Below are 21,425 nucleotides of genomic sequence, written 5' to 3' on the forward strand. Positions count from 1 at the left end.
CACACGTGTGCTTTTGCTCACTACATGCTACTTAGTCTTCTCTCAACATCTCAAATACCCACTCTCCTACTTCATGACCTTTGAACTTTTTTTCCTATTCTCGGCACAGATCACTTTCTTTTCATCCTTCAGGTCTCAGTCTGAAAGTTAACTCCCCAACATCCAATTTAAGTAGAATTCTCTACTGGCTCCTTTTCTAGATTTTTCCCATAATATTTTAATCAAATCTAAATTTCTCATTGATATCAACTGTATTTCTGCCTAGGAAGTTTGCTCCTTGAGGGTAGGAGCTGTTTTGCTCAACACTATGTCCCATTTTTTGGCACATGGTTAAAAAGCCGGAGATGGGGTTAAGGAAATGTTCTACGAAAGGAGGCAAAAATGATTGCTGCAGAGATTGGACCCAAGAATGTTCTACCACTAACCTCCATCCCCATTCCTTTTTATTTTGAGACAGGGTCTTGCTAAGTTGCTAAGGCTGGCTTCAAACTTTGAATCCTCCTGCCTCAGCCTCCCAAGCAGCTGAGATTACAGGTGTGTACCACCTTCTGTGGGAGCAACCCCAATTTCTATTACAGAAAAAAAAAAATTGTTACCTCCTGACTCTTCTACAATTTGGTAACCATTTTTCCTTCACTTATCCATAATTAGTTGTTATTGCTGGACTGAAAGATTAGATGTTTGAATTGCTCAATTCTATCGAATATAGAATCACACTTTGCTAACAATGCTAGCTAACCCACTCAATGTATTCATCAGTTCAACCACTTATGAAGTGTTTACCACAAATGTTCAACATGTTACTAACAATAGATTTTTAAAACCTAGTAAATATGACACTTGACAGTGGGACTATGATTTAACCTTTTTCAATAAATACTGAGTCTTAAACATGAGAATATGAGGGCAAGCTTTTGAATTACATGAAAGTAGTACTCAAAAGAGTCTTACCACACAAAAATGATACAAAAAAATACTGAAAAGTTTTTGTTTTTATTTCCAAGATCAAATATTACAACAGGACATTTACATGTATTTATAAAAAAAATGCAGCAGTTTAATTTATAGATCAGAGGTTTCCTTGAGTTTGGTCCCTCTCTCAGCACAGTGAGCTGATGTCTTCAAAAGACTTATCATCCCCCACTCCCCTCCCTCCCCCACCCAGATGTCCCACCCACCCTCCCCAATTCAAGTTGCAGTATTAATATAAAGCAACTGGGTACAACACAGCAAGAATATTCACAATTTGGTACAGCCAAAACCAGAGGATCACCAACTGTGAGAAAGATTCTCACTTTAGAAAGTGTTTACCTTAGACTATATTCATCTATAGATCCATCACACCCAGTTATCTAAGACTTCCCTGGTTTCAGAGCAAGTGGAAGTTCCATTGAGTTTTAGCCAGCAGTTACAGCTCTGCCCTACCTAGCGGCATATTTTTCTCCTTTTAAGTTCAGATTTTTACCACCTCCATGTGTCTTCAAATTTAAGGCTTCCCCTAGCACCTTTATTATCACTTACTAGATATATAGGAGGATCTCTATTGGGTCCTGAACAACAACAAAAAATAGTAGATGATCTAGTTACCCCTTCCTCACTGGTCCCAAAGCCTTCTTTCACTTTTGGGAAGATCTGCAGAAACAAATGATAACTCTGAGCACCACTGAATTCAAGGCCCCTCAAACTGTGCACTTTAGGGAGTGCTTGTCAGAAACACTACAAGAGCACTGTTTCTGTCCATTACCATCTTGGATTCAATAATGAGGTTATATTGTAGATTAAATTTAGAGCCTGTCCTGCACTAAGAATGCAAATCTCAGTAAGACCACCACTTTATCGAGAATAAGCTCAGTACACAAACACCCCAGGGAATCTCTAAATACTGTTAGGAACTGCTTGAGCAAACACTTTTAAAGCACATACCCCAAGATGACTTCACTCAAGTCCCCAACCCACCCTCATCCCTACCCCAAAACAAATTTTATTCCTTGACTGACTTCTCTGAATAAGATGGGAAGTAAAGTTTAGAAAATGACATGGAAGATGTTTAAAAAACACAATTAGTGAATAAATGACAGAATCTCAGGTGTATGGTACTAAACACATTGTTCAAACTGAACTCATACAAAGCATGCACGGAAACCACACTCTTGAAAAGTTAACATGAAACAATAAATCGATACCTGTGAGAAAAAGGAGTGCCTTAATGATTAAGGGGTAGGGAAAGAACACCAGATGCTTAGAATTAACAATCAAAAGAAAAATCATTCTGGGGAGGAAAAAGATTCTTAGAGAAGTGAAAAGTTGTGTCTAACAAGATTCATGCCAAAGCTTGGATGGATGCCCCCCAAGTCTATGTTTCCTATTTCATTGGTACTCATTTCCCCACATCTGAGGCTAGAGGATTTTCTCACAGCTTTATGGCTTCCCAGAAGGTGTTTTAGATAGTCTGCAAACCAAAGAGAAAGCAGCAAGTCCCAAGTTCCCAAATGGGTAAGATAAACAGCCTCTATTACAAGTTTGCTACTCGTTAACTGAAAAGTGGAGGCAACATACTTTCCTTCTAATTAGCAGGTAACAGATTTTCTGGAGGCAATAGCCACTCTATGTGAGGATTAATTAACAGGGCAATTGGTAACCAAAAAGTTAGTAAGAGCATATGATTAGTGTCATAAACCAATGTGTACTTGGAATTATGTTGTAATGAACACAAAGACTTTGAGAAAAGCACACAATAAAATCATTTTGCTCAAAACAGCAAGGTATCCAACTGGTATCTACTTTCTAATGTCAGTAACTGAAATGTATTTTGATGAAATATATCATGTCAACAACCTTGATTGTGGGGGGGGAAAAATCTCTCTCATACCAGTTAAGATTCCCTAAGTCTATTAAAATGGCAAATAAAACAGATGTTAAGGAAGGGAGAATTAAAAACATCAGAATTTAATAATTTGACTGTTTCAATTTTCTAATGAGTGAATGACTCTTGGTAGTCTAGATAGATTAATAACATAGTTTCTAATGAAGATAAAATATTACTTAAGTTCGGTCTGGTTTATCTTGCTGTTCTTTCCATTTGAAAATTAAGTGACCTTATAAGGTATATAAAATCTTAGGATATTTTGGTTTCCACAAAGGAAATACCACTAAACAAACAAAAATTTGCTGTTTATTGACACAGAATTAACTATAGCAAGATAGTTAATTCTGTGTAAATAAATTCACATATTTATAGATTAATATGTGATTATTCTTAGGCAAAAATACTACAATTGGTTACCTGTATCTCTAATTCTACAAATAAATGTGGTTATCTTTTTAAACTACTTCATTACAGAAATGCTAAATTATGTTTTAAGAAGTTCATATTGGATTATACAACATTACTTTGGAATCACATGGTAGAAAAAGGTCATAAAAAATATGGCCAAACATCACCATGGTTATGAGAATGGCCAAGATTCTAAGTAATACAACAATAACCTTTATGTCAAAAGGTAGGGGTGTCACAGTCAGCCATTCTCTATTTGGAATAAAAGAATTCTCCTTAAGTAGAGATAATTAGCTATTAAAAAAAAGTTTGCCTCAAATTCTTCCCTTATATATTAATTTATAAAAAATGAGAAACATTATACGTTACGACTCAGAAGTGGAATTTCTTAAACATAGCCAATTAATTAAAAATCATGACAAATTTAAGAAAAAGGATGTCAAAATCGAGAATAGAGAAGCAAAAGAGAAAGTAAGATTGTAAAAGATTTTTCCAATTAAAAGTTTTCATAACATCCAAAAATCTATAATCACATGAATTCACTTCATAGGAAAAATTAACCAAGGAAACCATAATCTCTATTAAAAACAAAAACAACATTGATTTTAAGCTGTCCAACAGGATTGACACATAGGTAAGTAAAAAATCAAGAATATCATCCTTGAAATACCCAATCTCTACATAACAGAGAAAATTAATATAGTGGAGTGGTATTCTTCTGTTCTAAAGAACATTCTTGTTTCTATTCTAAAATGTATACTATGCAATACTAAGTTTCATGACAATAACTGGAATGCTAATAAAATAAACAAGGCAAACCAATGATGTTGAATATTCATAATTTATACCTATTTTTATGTGGCCTATTCATCAAGGCTTATTATTACTGGAAACTGCAGAAGGGTTAGTTCTTTTTTACTTTTTTCCTTGGGGGCAGGATTTCTTCTTTTGGCTATACACAAGACATTGTTTATTCATCAGCCAGCACTGTATAATTTACTACATAGTAGTTAAATGAAAAATGGCAAAAGTCAGGGCAGGAAGAGAGACTGAAACAATGAAATACACTCTATGGGACATGAACTATCTTTAAGTCAACTTAATGGGGTCCTGGGCTGGGGGTAGAGCTCAACTGATAAGAGTGTTTGCCTCACATGCACAAGGTCCTGGGTTCAATCCCCAGCACCATCAAAAAAAAAAAAAAATTCAAATGTGAATTCTACAACTTTGTTTCCTAACAATTGCTGAGTCAGTTAAGTCCGTTGTTTAAAGTCCACAAAATAAAATTCAACTCCAGTGTCAGTGATGTATTTGGTTCTCATTAATTACATTTTAGTTGTGTAGAACAACAAGTGGGCACACAGCATTATGTATTAAAAATTAATGAATTGTTTCAAGGGTCATTACTAGATCTCTAATAGCTATTAAACTCTCCTTTTGGGGAATTTCAAATCATCGCAGTATGCTTCTATCAAGTTACTGGTCAAATGATATCTGGACACAGGGAAAAAAAAAGCAAAGGAACACATTAACAAGAACACGTTTAATAAGCCTAAGGATAATATATAACAAAGGGGAAAGACCAGATGCATAAAATTTTGGAGGACTTTAGAGATAATGCAACTCAGTGGTCTACAGTATGTGGGTGCCTAGAGTTTCTGCAAGGGCTCTGCAATTCCAGATGCACATTACATTTTCTCTACGGAATTAATTATATTCACAGTTAATCCCACAATTCCATACCCATGCCAGAATTTAAAATTATAAGTACTTTTGCTTGAAAGACTAAGAATTATTAGTCTAGTCAGATTTTTCAATTATTTGGATGAGGAACCCAAGACTCAGAGGTAGAAAGAGACTTTCCAATATAACAGTTGATTAGCACAGCTATTATCCAAGTGCACTTAAACCTAAAATAGTGCCTTTTCTGCATTTCTTATATAATACACTATACCTTTAATCTGTACCTGGGTGGAAAGGTTAAAACTTTCCTTTATTTTTCAGTTGCTAGTAACTCCCTCTGGTGTTTTTCGTAAGTGTCCAAGTAAGATTTCTGGTAGTTAAGAATCTTTAGTGTTGGGGATCAAGAAGCCTTTGATACTTTGATACTGGTTATGCCTCACTGAACCAAAAATCTAGTAGTTAAAAAAGATGAAACTAAAGATTATAGATGAAAAAAAAATTTGAGCTAGTGTTTGTCACCCTTCAGTCCTCTTTCTTTGTGAAGAATCAGCTAACTAAAACCTACACGATTCCTTCCTTTCTCTAAACTTCTATTGTAATTATAGTTCCATCTGGGAAAGGCAAACATTTACATATTCTCCAATGATCTTATGTGTAACGTGACTCCCTAACTGGATAACAGTAAAGAATCAGATCTTAGATTTCAAAATATTTCCAACTTTGAGTAAGTATTCAACAGAAAACTGTTTCTTCATAGGGTCAAGGAAGTAGAATTTTATAGAAGATTTAAAAACACACATAGAAGGTTCAATAATCTAGCATGGATGGAACACAGAAAAGATTAATTGTATCTTTTCTGAAAATTGGTTAAAGAAAGAAAATTCTTTTTTACCTTTTACATTTATCCTTGGCAAATAATGTTAGATAGTTATTCTCCTTTCACATATTCATCAGTGCATCATTTTTAAAAAGCAATTATTAATAATTAGTCTCTCAAAATAAGTAAGAATTTATAGGCATAGTGCAAATTCCACAAGCTTTACCTCAACTACTCCCCCTAGCTTTAAGAAAACAAAATCAGCTGTTAATTTATAAAGCCAAACAAGGAGAGAGGATACTCTTTTGGGCGGATTTCCCTTATGTGGGAGAACACAGCACCAGGGTCAAAGAAATGGACTCTGAATTCCAATTTTGATTTGCCACTTACTCGCTGTGACATCCTTAACAAGTTCTATGAACTTTAATTTTCTTCCTTATTTGTTAAATGGGGAAATTATACATTTTGTAGGGTTTGTAGGAGGATTAAAGGAGAAAAAGCACATGAAGCACACAGCACATGCTAGTTACTTTAGTTCCTTGTTCTTCCCTCATTTGGCACTATTCTTTCTCTTCTGTGGTTTCTTTCTAAATCATATTCAATAAAGTGTCCCTCTCACTTTTTCCTTGCTAGTTTTCATTCTATCTCCCTATCCTTTTGTCACTCTCAAAATCTATCTTTTCCACCATACCTTTTAAAAACTGTCTTTTACGTTGTTTCCAATATTTACAAGGGGGAGTGACTATTTTTATCTAATCTTACTGACTTCATTTAATCTATTCAATAAAACCTCTCCCTCAAAAAGCAAAGGAACTTGTAGAGGAAATAAGGCAAACTGGAGAAAGCATACTCCCTAAATAGATTAAGTTGAGCAAAGAAATACTCTGCACTTACTTTTCCCAAGTATAATCCATAACCTGTCCTCATGGGCCTCTCTATCCACCTCAAGATAATTACACTCCTGCTTCAAAATGAAACAAAATCCCCTATATTCTGTACTCTAAACATCTGATTATATCCAGGATGGATGAATGTACCATGCCCTGTCTCTTACTTAAATCCTATATATACTTGGTCATCTCATAGTGACCCAAGTTGAAAAAGTCACTTTGGTTTTTAATATCTGGTTTGCCAGTGCTGAGCATATTTAAAAAAACTACATCCTCTCATTTATGAGCATGCTTACTCAGGACTTCAAGATATGTTTTATGAAGAGAGAAGCTAGTGGGAAAGAGGATGAAACAGTCCTATAAGTTAAAATTCTTAACTTATAATTTCGACCAATTTGGGTTTTAGCTATGACTTTGCTGGGAGTGAAGATAGCTGCTATCAAAGCACAAAGCTGAGCATATCCTCACTTCTTACCCTGTGCCTCCATGAATTTTTAATTTCTGACCTTGACTAACTATCAACAAGTTTTTTACCCTCTAATGTACCTTCTAGTATATAGCTCTGTTCCTCAGATAGCAAATCTGTTATACAAGTTCAGAGATATAACTGAGGAATTAACATAAAAACCATGTTTCCTCAATAAACCAGAAGCTGCTAGTTAAGCCTTAAGAGCCTATGAAAAACACCAAAGTGGTATTATTCAGTCACCAATCTAAAGAGAGAACTTTGACTCAAGGTATAAATGAAATTTCAATTATATAAATATATTTATAAATATTTATACAATTATATACGTGTACATAAGCACTTACACAGACTTAGAAAAAAATGTTAAGAACATTAATTCAAAAGGACTCACTGAAGAATAACAGAATTTTCCATGATTTCCTTGAGGAGATACATAACTCATTCTTTAGGAAGGGTCCCTCAAAATCCAACCATTAAAAACCATAGTCTATAATTGTACACTAGCAACACACAGCTTTTTTTTTCTTTTTTCTTTTTTTTTTAAATCCCTTAGTTGCCAAGAGAGTGATCTTAAAGTAAATGGGAACCTAAAAGGTCTCTGAGCAATAGCAATTTACCATTTGTTCCTCAAGTAGAAGAATCAATTCAAACCCCAAAGGACAAAACAGGTCATTCTATATAAATGGTTTTATAACCAGTTCTGATTTTGCCACCAGATTACTACTATCCTGTCAGAAGACTTTATATAAAGCTCAAAGGAAGAATTGAGCATATAGTGAAGCTGATAAGTAAACAGTATTATATAGATTCAAGATGGCTTTTTCTAAATAATACTGAAAGAAGTTTTCACTACTAATATTTGAATGTGGTGTTTGTTGTCAGAAAAACACCACAACATCTGAAGATCACTGGCAACCCTCAGCATCCCTTACTAAAATGTTGTCTTTTAAAGAATTTAGCTTAAAGGTCTTCCTTTTGGAGACTTTCAGTTTTGATATCTTTTGAAAGAAAACTATGAGGAATTAAAGGCCAGTCAGTCACCAGAGCCTTTTTTACTCCAACCAGGGGTAAAAAAAAAAAAAAATGAATCATTATTTATAACCAAAGGAACATGGTTAGCAACTCTCAGCTGCGTAGTTTTCTTTTACCCTGGGACATACCTAAGTATGCCTTAAGCACATAGGACAATCCATAACCACAGGGGTTACAATTACAAGCCATTGTACTGCATGATTATTGAATAGCTGCCTTCCTACAGATTGCTGTGGACCCAGACAATGGAGAAGCCAAAGGAACTAATATGCTGTACTAGCAAAAACGGCAAGCACCTTCCTAGCCCGGTCACTACAATATGCTCACTAAATGTCCATTCTAGGACTAGCAGGATCAATATAACAGTAGTAATGAAGAAAGCTGTCTCAGGCTAGGCCACTGAAAGCAACCCCATGATACATATCCTAAACTGAACACTCATTTTTCTACTAACACGTATCATGGAAATAGCTCTTATAAATGGGAAAATGGGAATTCTTTGGGGAAAAAAAATTCAAATATGATCAGCAATAATTATGGTGCTTTTTCCATGTAAACAAAAGCTCGGATGTTTTGTTTCGTGCTATTTCCTACATGAAGAAGAAGAACAACAACAACAACAAAAATTGGTTGAGAAGTTCTTCTTACTGCAAATGGGGGCTTACAAAAAAAGAGAGGTTGTTCTTATTCTGCATCCAGCCATTCTTTGTCAAAGAAGTCTCAGAAGTAGTATCATTTGATCCCGAAAAAGTGCCGTGCAAGAGATCACTTACTGACACACACATTTCCTGCTGCCAGTACTAGGACAGATTTATCCATACACTTCCATTTGGTCACCAGATTAGGTAAGAAAGAAAGGACATGGGAAAAATAAGAGAATGGGGGAGGAAAAAAGTGGGGAGGGAGAAAGAGACTGATTACAGGTGAGAACAAGAAATAAGAGAGAAGGCAGGTGACTTGTTTGCCAACTTTGACTCTATGGTCCTATGAGCCAAAATGCATACTTAGTGACATGGTATCTCACAGGAAAAGGGAAAAAAGGGGTAAGCTGAGAGAGGTCAGGCCATGGTGTTAATTTCTTTCCTGTACAAAGACAGTCTCTTGAGGACAAAGCCCTGCCTCTTGTAATGTAATATCATAGTCCAAATGAGAAAGTTTTCTTCGAGGGAAGTTGGTGAGAAGTTCAAAACGTTCATTTGGATATCCTTTAGACTGGACGTGCTTCACCAAAGCCTAAGAGAAACAGAGAAAAAAAAAAACCTATGAGATGAAAATAAAAAGGAAAATGGCAAATGCCTGTAATCCTAGTGACTTAGGAGATTGAGGAAGGAGATCACAAGTTCAAGGCTGGCCTCAGCAACTTAGTGAGACTCAAACTACAAAAGGACTGGGTAGATCACCCCTGAAAGTTCCAATTTTCAGGACCAAAAAACCCAAAAGAGAACAGCATTAATGAATTAAATATAAAACACTGCCCCCGCCCTTCGCAGTACTAAATATTGAACCCAGGGACTTACTTCAATTTATTAATTTCTCTAATTCAACCAAATGCTTCTAATAGCTATACTTACTAGCAGTTTAGCTTGCTCTGGGAGAGTGATCTGTTCCCTTTTTCCATCTGGGTACCGCAACATCAGCTGTGCTTTTGGTCCTTAAGAAAATAGTTTAAAAAAAAAAAATGAGTTTAAGATAGGAGATTAATTTAAATAAACAAGTGCCCATAGTAATATATAATATCCAAGCTTTAAGTAACTCTGTACTCTAACCCACCATTAACATCTATTCCCTCCACTACTCCATCAGATTTTTCGGGTGACATCTCCAAAATCTCTGGATCCACAGCTGGCAATCCCTGGTGATTTGTGGCTGTTCCAGGCTCAGTTCTAGCAGGGGGCTCAGTCAGTAGTCTTCTATTCTCTTCTTTTCTATGCCCCAAATCCTTGTGGGGAGACTTTCTGGATTTGGCAAGATTCTCTATCTCCTCTTCTTCATCAGAGCCACAAATGGATATGAACTCCTCACTGCCAGAAAAAAGTTCAGATTCAGATTCTTCATCTGAACGGCTATCCTGTTTTGTCTGTGTTGAATCGAAATGTGTTTCTTGCAAGGAGGCTCTGATAGCAGCTTCTAGCTGGCTGTCTTCACTTGCATCTATAAGGCTCTCCTGTGAGATGTAGTCATAAAACACAAGTGGAAAGAAAAATAGTTAAACTAAAAAAATTATCATGTCAAACAGAGTATTAAGAAAGATAACAGTCAACCTGACATCATTATTTTCTAATGACTGTATCTCTTCCACTATAATTTAAGCTATTTGAGGACAAGAACTTTGTCTTACAAAGTCAAACTGGAATGTACATTTAGAAAAGTAAAACCTATCATAGCACTTAGCACACTGATTTTTCAAACAGATTATTTTTGCCATCAAAATAAACAAAACCAAGAAAACAGTTTATAGCGACAAGAACTAAAGTTTTAAATGTAAAACCCAAACACCATTTTTTGCCCTCCCACCCACTTGGTAGTGGGGGATTGAACACATGGGCATTCTACAGCTGAGCTATACCCCTAGTCCTTTATATGTTTTGAGACATGACCTTGATTAAGTTGCTCACCTTGCCTTATTAATATTAACCTCCAGTTGCTGGGATTACAGGCATGTACCACCATGCATGCCAAAACACCATTCTTTAAAAATGAATAGAAAAAGATGTATTTCTTGCTCACCATTATATTCTTCAATTAGCACTAATTTTTAACATTCAACACAAAATGTCATACAAAACTAGGGGAACATAACAAAATTCTCCCAAGGTTAATTATAATAAAAGTTTTCATTATGATAAGAAAAATGCAAATTTTGAGTTTTCCCCTTGGTAAAGTTCTTGGGTCAGATTTCACTGAATAATAAGGGCTGGAGTTGTGGCTCAGTGGTAGAGCATTCGTCAAGCATGTGTGAGGCACTGGGTTTGATTCTCAGCATCACATATAAACAAATAAATAAAAGTCCATCGACTAAAAATATTAAAAAAAACAAAGAAAGAAAGAAAAGACTTCACTGAACAAAGTGTGTTATAAAGTACAGATTGCTAGAGTAAAACTTATTAAGATCTGCACTCAAACACACGACAGAGAAAAAAAATTTGTAAGATCAAGTTCAACACTGGCTATCTCACCATTGAAAAATTACTGTTAATTTTAAGGTATGCTAAGTAGTATTATAATGGTTTTTTAAAATGATTTTTTTAAAAATTAAAAATACTCAGTACCACATAAAAATAGATAGATAGATAAATAAATAAATAAATAAATGCATTGTGCTTTTCTACGACTAAAAGAAAAAGCCTTACACATGTGAGGCACTGGATTGGATCCTCAGCACTACATTAAAAAAATAAATATATTGTGTCCGTGTATAACTAAAAAAAAATATTTTAAAAAAAGAGACTTTGTCAAGATACATTCTAAATATTAATGAACAAAACAATAAATTCTGAGATTTGCTTCAAAGTAATGCAGATATAGCGGAATACAGATTAAAGAAAACTGACCACCTATTATTACAGAAATTAACTAATAGATATCTACAGTCTCATAAATCCCTTCAGTTTCTGAATATTCTTAAATTTTTCCACAATAAAAACGTAAAAAATTTATGTGTTGCTGATAAAAATAAAAAAGAACCTCATTTTGATTTCCACTACCAGTCACATGATAAAAAATTAAGGGAAAATTTCAAACAACATCAATTTATCACCCTCCAAAAGCAGAAAGATGTACCACATGACATTCAATAGCTTAGGTAGAATGCAGATTTATAATAATAATATTTTACAGCATGTAGATTAATTTTAAAGATTGTAGCCACAACAGACACTACTACAACAGACACTCCTCTGATTTTTTACTTATATGTTTATAAAACAAAACATGTCCAGCATTTGGGCACAGTGTAGGAGGACTGAAGTTTGAGCAACTTGGTGAGACCCTGTTTCAAAAAAATTAAAAATAAAAAAAATGAGGATGAAGCTCATAGGTAAAGCAGCTCTAGTTCAATTGCCAGCACCACCACTGAAAGAAAAGAAAACATGTCCGCTAAGAAATTCCATTTACTAGTTAAGCTAGAAAAAATTATGTTTTGTGAGCTAAAGCAGTAAATTTCCACTTAAAAAAAAAAGCCAAAACAAAATAAACAAACTGACAACTCAGAAAAAGAAAGCATTATTAATCCCAAACAAAGTAGAAGAGGGGAGAGGCAGAAAAGGACAAAAAACTAATGCATGATCTAGAGAACAGAAACACAATAGGTAAATAAAAATAAGTGAAACTTGGGCTGGGATGTGGCTCAAGCGGTAACGCGCTCGCCTGACATGCATGCGGCCCGCCGGGTTCGATCCTCAGCACCACATACAAAAAAACCATAAATATTTAAAAATTCTCTCTCTCTCTCTCTCTCTCTTTAAAAAAAAATAAATAAGTGAAACCAAAATCTGGCTCATTAAGACCAATAAAACTATTAAGCATTCAGTTAGACTATCAGGAAAAAAAGAAAACCAACAAATTACCAATAACAGGATTAGAGGCGATAACTACAGTCATTAAAGGAATAACAGGGAATATAATGAATTTTGTCAAGATATTTAACCTCTCAGATAAAATGGACAGATCCCTAGAAACACACAACTACTAAAGCTCATTCAAAAACAAATGAATATCCAAATAATACTATATCTAATAATAAAATTGAATTTGTAGTTTAAAACTTCCCATAGAGAAAAACTCTTTTACACTCAGGTGGAAAATGTTACCAAACATTAATGAATAAATAATAACAATTCTACACATACTCTTACAGAAAACAGAAGACATGGACACACTTTCCAATTTATTGTGAAGTCAGCATTAACTGAATACCCAAACCAGACAAAGACATGTGATAAGATGTTACAAGGAAGACAGAACAACAACAACAAAAACCCCAAAAGCACCCTCGCCCCCGCAGACGCCAAAAAAAGAAAGAAAGAAAAAAAGAAAACCTCACAACAGCTGGGCTTGGTGACACACATAATCCCAAGGTACTCAGGAGGGTGAGGCAGGAGAATTCTAAGTTTCTGGCCAGCCTGGGCAGCTTGGAGTCCCTGTATCAAAATCCAAGATTTAAAAAGCAGGGGAGAAGGGAGGTAGGGATGTAATGCAGTGGTACTGCACTTGCAAAGCATGTGTGAGACCCTGGGAACCATCTCTAGTCAATACACTAAATAAATACATAAATTTCAACAATATATTAAAAAGTAATGGATCATAATCAAATGGATTTTAGGTCAAGAATGCATGGCTGGTTTAATGTTAAAAATATCAATCAATGGAATTCACTAGAAGAAAACCACGACAGTCTTAACAGATGTTATTAAAAAAAAATGACAAATCCATTCACAATAAAAATTCTGCAAGCCAGGAACAGAAGGAAACTTCCTCACCTGATAAAGTAGATCTATAAGAAATATGATGTTAACACAAAACTGTGTGGTAAAACACTGAATGCATTTGTGGCTGGGGTTGTGGCTCAGTGGAAGAGCACTTGCCTAGCAAGTGTGAGGCAGTGAATTCAATTCTCAGCACTGCATATAAATAAATAATAAAGGTCCATTGACAATTAAAAAAAAAAAAACAAAACTGAATGCTTTCACCCGAACACCAGAAACAAAGTAAGGGTGTTTCATGTCTCATCTCACTACTCTACGAAACATTGTAAGGCAGATTTTAGCAAGTTTAACAAGGCATGAAAAGCAAATAAAAGGCCTAAGGATTAGAAAAGAAGAAATAAAAGTCTTTAGTTGCTCACAAAATGGCTTAAGACACAAGAAAGTCTAAGGAAACTACAAAAGCGCTACTAGAATTAGTTTAGTAAGGCTGCAGGCTACAAGGTCAATATGTAAGAACTCAAAAACACTGCTGAGAAAAACTTAAAAACAAGTAAACGAGGAGATATATTCCATGTTCACTGATCTGAAGATTCAATTGTTAGGATGTCAATTCTCCTCAAAATTCTCCACAGAGCCAACACATTTCCAAACAAAATCCCAGCAGCTTCAGCTTTTTTTTTTTTTTTTAAATAGAAAGTAACAAGCAGTTCTAAAACTTATATGGAAATGCAAAAAACCTGAAATAATGAAAACAATTTTAAAGAATAAAGTGAGACATTTCATACCATATGATTTCAAGACTTCATTACAAAGATACATTAATTAAAATACTGAAATATTGGTGTAAAAGACATTATTAATCACTAGAATTGATTTGAATACATCAACAGTCTCACACATACAAGATCAATTTATTTTATTTGTTTTTGTACCTGGGAATGAACTCAGGGGCACTCAACCCCTAAGCAACATCCCCGGCCCTATTTTGTACTTTGTATTTAGAGACAGGGTCTCACTGAGTTGCTTAGTGTCAAAAAATGGTTTTGAACCTGTGATTCTCCTGTCCTAGCCTCCTGAGTTGTCGGGATTAGAAGCATGTGCCACCATATCTAGCTAAATTTCTTTCTGACAAAGGTACAAAGGCAAATTCAATGGGTGGAAGGGAAATTCCTTTCAACACATAATATTGAAACTAAGGCATAACCAAATACACACACACACACATACACACACACAAAAAAAAAACATAAAAATCCAACTCAACCACAGACTAACATCATATATAAAAATTAATTCACCAGTCTTCTTACTATTCATTTTTTTTTCTTACTATTCATTGCACAGTTGTTGAACCTGCTTCAGTAAACAAAAAGAAATTCATGACTACCTATTGTTTTAATGTCCAAAATATTTGCTAATGTAAAATAATTCAGAATAAAAAAGGAGGTCTTGGGATTATATGTGCATAGACAATAGTATAAATACAATGAGAAATGAGAAATGTGTGAGTGGCAATAGGCTAGACAGTAGTATTATAAATAATCAATACAAAATGGGTCATAGACTCAAGAACTAAAAGTATTTTTTAAGGAAAAATATAGCAAGGCAAGGCATGGTGGTGCATGCCGGTAATCCCAGCAACTCAGGAGGTTGAGGCAGGAGACCACCAGTTTGAGGTCAGTCTAAGCAACTTAGCAAGACTTTGTCTCAAAATGAAAAATAAAAGAGGTTGGGGATGTGCCTCAGGGTTAAGCACCCTTCAGTTCAATCCCCAGTTTCAAAAAGAGAGAAAGAGAGAGAGAGAGAAAGAAAATCGACAAATTGGATTTCATCAGAACTTTATAATTTTGCTCTTCAAATACACTGTTTAAAAATGAAAACAAACATCAACTAGGAGAAAATATCCGCAAACCATTTATCCAAAAGAGGCCTTATATTTAGAATATAAAGGACCTCTCACAATTCAATATTAAAGAGACAACAAACAAAAAAGAGCCAGAGATCTGAATAAACATTTCACTGAAATAGATAGAGCAAAAAAGCACATGAAAAGAGGGTCAACATTAAAACTTGTCCAACTATAAACCTTATATTCAATTTTACTGCACAATTTTATGTCAATAAAGCTATACAATTTTAAAAATAAACTTGAGGTGAATTTATCACACACAAAGAAAAGCAAACTTGTGCCCACGTGACATGTAACAGCTTGGACTGACTACAGATGACATTGTGAACCACATAGGTTAGTTTCCTATCTCATATCTATTTTCCTCGGCCTCTTTATTAATAGCACCTCGACTGTGTTTGTGTAAGAAAATGTGCCAGCTAAAATACACAGGACTCTTATCTGTGGCTATTTACCGTTGTAATAAGATGATATCCCTTCCTCCTCATCCATGCTTGCAATACAGATATGAGACCTATTAGTGAAGTATCTCTTCGTTGACCACAAGAACAAAAGACTAAAGATGGAAGATCAAGAAAAAAAAGAGGAGGAACCTGGTTCCTAGATGGCACCCCCAGAATTCAAAACACAGACTGCTTATCTGAACTTTTTGCTGAGATAAATAAGCATCTTCCTTGTTTAAATTTTTATTTGTTGGTGTTTCTTTTATATGAAGTTGAAATAAATTTTGTAGAGTTCAGAATTTGGTTATCAAAAGTAAGGTCTGAGGTACCAGACACCCAAATCCATTCCTATGTATATATTGCTCCAATTTTATGGTCCAGACTTTCCCACTAAATGCTTTTAACTTTTTTAAAAAAATTTTTTGTAGTTGTAGATATAAGAATGTCTTTGTTTATTTTTATGTGGTGCTGAGGATGGAACCCAGTGCCTCACTCACGCTAGGCAAGCACTCTACCACTGAGCCCCAGCCCCAACTTTTTTTTTTTTTTTTGATAGTGCTAGAGATGGAACCCAGGACCTTGTGCATGCAAAGCAAGATCTCTATCAATTATTGCTTTAACTCTTTAAAGTAAGCTTGTAAATTCAATTAATGTCATAATCCAATAGCTCATAGGCTCAGGTTCTGGTTTCTCCAATATCAGCCTTAAGAATGCAAAAAATAAGAAAACTCTCTCAAGGAAATTAAAGAAACACTGGGTTGTTTTTTGGGTTTTTTTTTGTTTCCTTAAAAAAACCAATGTTATTCCCTAAGGCTTTTCCTTAAATATGTACTTCATTCTGGGTAATAACTTATACAACTTATATCACTACTTGATGTGGACTGCCAAAGTCACATGCACTAATAAAACTATTTTTATCTTTACTATCATCAAACCCAAACAGCTACTACAAACAATGTGAGATGGCCTATCTTTGAGGTCTACTACTTGCAACTAATCAGGATACTAATTATCAAAGAAGTCTGCCTACTAATAGCAGATTATAGAAAATAAATATAGAAACAATCTGAAAGAGTCAGAGAGACAGGCCCTAAAACTATATATACATGAGAGGAGTTCCAGCAAAAACCACATGTACACTGTTACTTCGATTTGGATACTAGAAGCCCTCACAGTGCTGTTCCTGAGGAAGAGGCCTCCACTACTAGACCTACCATGTCAGTCCTCCTGCTCTATATATTCACACTGTTTACTTCTAAATCAAGATCTTAGGAGATCTTAAGTAATATGTCTACACCACAGCTGTACCCAGAGAGCAGGACTTCACTGAGAAGATGGAGTCCTTATGTGGAAAATTATCGAAATAAAAAGGTGGGTATCTAAGATTAGTAGAGCCACAAATAACTGTTGGCTTTTACATTATCATTATTACTATCTTAATATCAAATATTTTACATAAGATGCTTATGTACAATTATATCACCATTTCTTACTCATACTTACTGATCGGGAACATTTTTTGGGGGGACTGCTAGAAAGTCCATCCAACTGCCCGTGTTCACCCAAAAATCCCGTGACTTGGTCCAAGAAAGACGATACATCTAATTGGTGCCACTCTACTAGCTTCTGACCTAAAGATTAAAAATTAGGATATATAAACATAAAAAAAACTCAAAACTTTTTCTGAACATTCTCATGATGTAGTTCTTTTTTTGGCATATGCATAATTAAACATACATCCATCCTTCACTAGCTTAACCTAGAGCCTACATAAATGATAACCACCTGACAGATTCCCATCCATCATGACAAAGCAACTATCGTATCACTTATTGCCATTTTGGAAGAAGAAATTAAAACAAAGTAGTGTCTAAATAAAACACAACCAATAATAAAAGCAAGTTGGGTACAGTGGTCCCAGCTACTCAGAAGGCTGGCCAGGAGGATCACAAATTTAAGGCTAGCCTGGGAATAGAGTGAAACCCTGTCCCAAAACATTTTTTAAAAATAAAACCAGCTTCACCCTGTGTTTCTCTGGTGCAATTATAACCAGTTATCTGAAAAATATTAATATTTTAGTATTAAAAAACTTAGGAGGCTGGGCACAGTGGTACACGCCATTGGGTGCATGCCTGTTGGGAGGCTGAGGCAACTGCAAATCTAAGACCAGCTTCAGGAGCTGGAGATGTGCTCAAGCGGTAGCGCGCTCGCCTGGCATGTATGTGGCCCAGGTTTGATCCTCAGCACCACATACAAACAAAGATGTTGTGTCCGCCAAAAACTAAAAAAATAAATATTAAAAAATTCTCTCTCTTAAAAAAAACAAAAACAAAACATAACGCTTGCTGCTATGTAATTGTGACATGTTTGAAAAAAAAAAAAAAAGACCAGCTTCAGCAACTTAGCAAGACCCTACGTAAGCAAGGTCCTATCTCAAAATAAAAAATAAAAAGGATTGGGGAAGTGGTTCAGTGCTTAAATGCCTCTAATGTCAATCCCTAGTACCAAAAAAGAAAACGAAACAAAACAAAGAAAAACAAACACAAAATAGCGAAACCTAAGGGGACCCTTTATAAAATGAACATATCAGTTATTCTCTGAAAGAAAAGAACTGCACAAATATAAAATATTACCATCTCTCAAGCTGCCAGAAATGGATTCCTTAAATACACACGTCAATAGACATTTAAATAATTATAAAGTGAATGAACAAGAAACCTTCATCTAAATTATCATAGTTCCAATACCAGATCCAGTTAAAGATTAATCATCTAGGTAAATGCAAAATAAATTATAGGTTAGAGGCTGTAGACTGTTATAAATCTTACCTGTCCGTGGGTCCAAGATGGAAACATAGGGGAAATCCCCTAGTTTATAGAACTGTATGTATCTCTGACCTTCCTCACTGTCATGATAAACCTGTTAAATCACCGATATATAAAAAAAGGTCAGCTTCTTAAAAAAAGTATCGACTATTAATCTTGTTATACACCAATAGCAATTAATTTTTCAAATATACCCTTGGTGTCATGTGTTAGGATCTCATTCTCATGTTAAAAAAAAAAAAAATGAAGGTCATATAATGACTCCCTCAATTTCCTGCCCTCAGACCCACCTGGAATCCATTTTCTTCCTGGTTCAGAAGTATTGCTCTTCCCTATTCAAGTATCTGTCCACCTCTCTCATTCCTGACCCTCAACTATAGATATCCTAATATATCACAATATATTAATATTAGCTTGAGAGTCTAGCATAATGCTAGGCAACAAAATGTTCAATCAATATTTGCTGAAAAAAATAAATGATTAAAAATCATCATGTTGAATTTAGGCACTTATAACACATGAGCAGGCAAATTAATAACTTTAACATATCTTATAATAGGAAAAACTAAGTTCATTCAAAAGTTATCACCTAACCTTAGCTGGATAATTCTTTTTTCTTTTTTATTTTTTTAGTTGTAGATGGACAAACAGTATCTTTGTTTATTAATTTATTATTATTTTTTAATGTGGTGCTGAGGCTTGAACCCAGTGTCTCACATGTGTGAGGCAAGCATTATACCACTGAACTATAGCCCCAGCTCTTAGCTGGATAATTTTACATAAAAAGAAACTAGAGGGTGGGGCTGGAACTGGAGCTGAGTGGCAGAGTGCTTGACTAGCATGTGTGAGGCACTGGGTCCGATCCTTAGCACTGTATAAAAATAAACAAATAAGTAATTATAAGAAAAAAAGAAACTACAGCTGAATGTGGTGGCGCATGCAAAGAAAAAAAACTATAGAGTCAAGAATACTAAGTGGTATGTCTAGGGATATAAAGTTAGTATATCAGGGATCAGGATGAAGGCATATATAGCTCAGGGTTATGCACAAGATCCTAGCCAGAGACAGAGAGAGAAAGAAAGAGAGCTCGTGCGTGCGCGCCAAATATAACAGAAACAGAATGTGAAAGAGAGAGAGAGAGAGAGAGAGAGAGAGAGAGAGAGAGAGAGAGAGAGAGACAGACAGAGAGACAGACACCCACATAACATAGACAGAATGAAGGCCAAACTAAAAATCCAAGTCTTACTCAAATGTTTTCCCATTACTTCAAAGTCAGCTTAGTCAAATGTTTTTCCATTACTTCAAATTATATACAAGCCACTAGTCACTAGCCCCAAATAGCTCTCTGAAGAACTTGAAATTGGCTAGTCCAAACTGAGATGGCCTAAGTATGGAAACAGACACCACATCTTGAAGATTTAACACACATACACATACATAAAGCAAAACATCCCACTGATATTTTTATATTTGTTATATGATAAATATATCAATTTAAACAAAATATATTTTTAAATTAATTTCACCCTTTTCTTTCTTTTTTTTTTGGGGGGGGGATAGAGGATTAAACTCAGGGGCACTTGACCACTGAGCCACACCCCCAGCCCTCTTTTATATTTTACTTAGAGACAGGAGACAGGAGACAGGGTCTCATTCAGTTGCTTAGCACCTTGCCTGTTGCTAAGGCTGGCTTTGAACTCAAACAATCCTCCTGTCTCAGCCTCCTGAGCTGCTGGGATTATAGGAGTGAGCCACTGTGCTCGGCCACAGCACACTCATTTCTTTTAATATAGCTATCAGAAAGCTTAAAATTATGTAAGTGGCTTACATTATAGTCCTGTTGAACAGTACAGTAGCTGTACATTCACTCTATCAAGATGCTTCTGGAATGAGTGTTGGTTTATAAGAACTCTTTCCTTTGGGAGTTCTCCATTGCTGTCCTTTCACTTGCCTTTACTATTTCAGCCATTATGGGTGGTCTATATGTCAAGTTTTAACTCAGTTTTCCCAATTTAACACCTAATCCCTCCTCCCCCCATAAATACCACACTATAGAAATTAAATACCACAACAATTCTTCAACTTCAAAATTCAATAAACTCTTCTCACCTGCCAGAAAATGAAATGCTCCCGGATAATATTCTTCACAGCTTCATTGCTCCATACATCTCGGTTGAGACATTGGCATGCAAAATCTTGTACATTTTGAATATTTATCATCAGCCACTTATTCTGCATCTGGCCACACTCTTTGGCCTGTAAGAGAAAATTATACAACATTTGTTAAAAATAGTTTCTATTTGGTGAGTGATTTGTTTCAGAATTCAGAAGCTGTCCTTTCAATATAAATATTAAGCTCTTTATATCAGGAGTTTTCAGTGTTTATACATTATTTATTATTACTTTCCATATAGATATATAACTACACTATCCATTTCAAACATTTCTCAAATTTAAAATAAACTATTTTCTTTTTAACCCAGTCACAATGAATTTAAAAAATGTTTAAATATATTTATACCAGAAAAGAATTCCATAAACTTAAGATCAACAATTCACAAATTTTATTCTCTTCCAATCCCTGTCAACAAATATACCTCTCCTTTTTAATAGGTGTAACTGGAGTGTGTATATTACTTTATGCTGTTTAATCTTCTTCA

At 35.0% G+C, this 21,425-nt stretch overlaps 1 protein-coding gene across 1 annotated transcript in view; it reads right to left on the minus strand.

Moving 5' to 3' along the window:
* Nucleotides 1–974: 974 nt before the first annotated feature.
* The window catches only part of Ubxn7 (UBX domain protein 7), a 58,952-nt gene continuing 38,501 nt past the window's right edge, over nucleotides 975–21,425 (minus strand). Inside the window, exons 6-11 of the mRNA XM_005340285.5 lie at nucleotides 20,875–21,021; nucleotides 18,769–18,859; nucleotides 17,444–17,571; nucleotides 9,936–10,329; nucleotides 9,737–9,816; nucleotides 975–9,398 (exon numbers count right to left, since the gene is read on the minus strand). Of these exons, the coding sequence (XP_005340342.1) occupies nucleotides 9,237–9,398; nucleotides 9,737–9,816; nucleotides 9,936–10,329; nucleotides 17,444–17,571; nucleotides 18,769–18,859; nucleotides 20,875–21,021 (1,002 nt within the window). The 3' untranslated portion in view covers nucleotides 975–9,236. The remainder of the gene's footprint in view (nucleotides 9,399–9,736; nucleotides 9,817–9,935; nucleotides 10,330–17,443; nucleotides 17,572–18,768; nucleotides 18,860–20,874; nucleotides 21,022–21,425) is intronic.

Source organism: Ictidomys tridecemlineatus, chromosome 3 (assembly GCF_052094955.1).
Source record: "Ictidomys tridecemlineatus isolate mIctTri1 chromosome 3, mIctTri1.hap1, whole genome shotgun sequence".
Lineage (NCBI taxonomy): Eukaryota > Metazoa > Chordata > Mammalia > Rodentia > Sciuridae > Ictidomys > Ictidomys tridecemlineatus.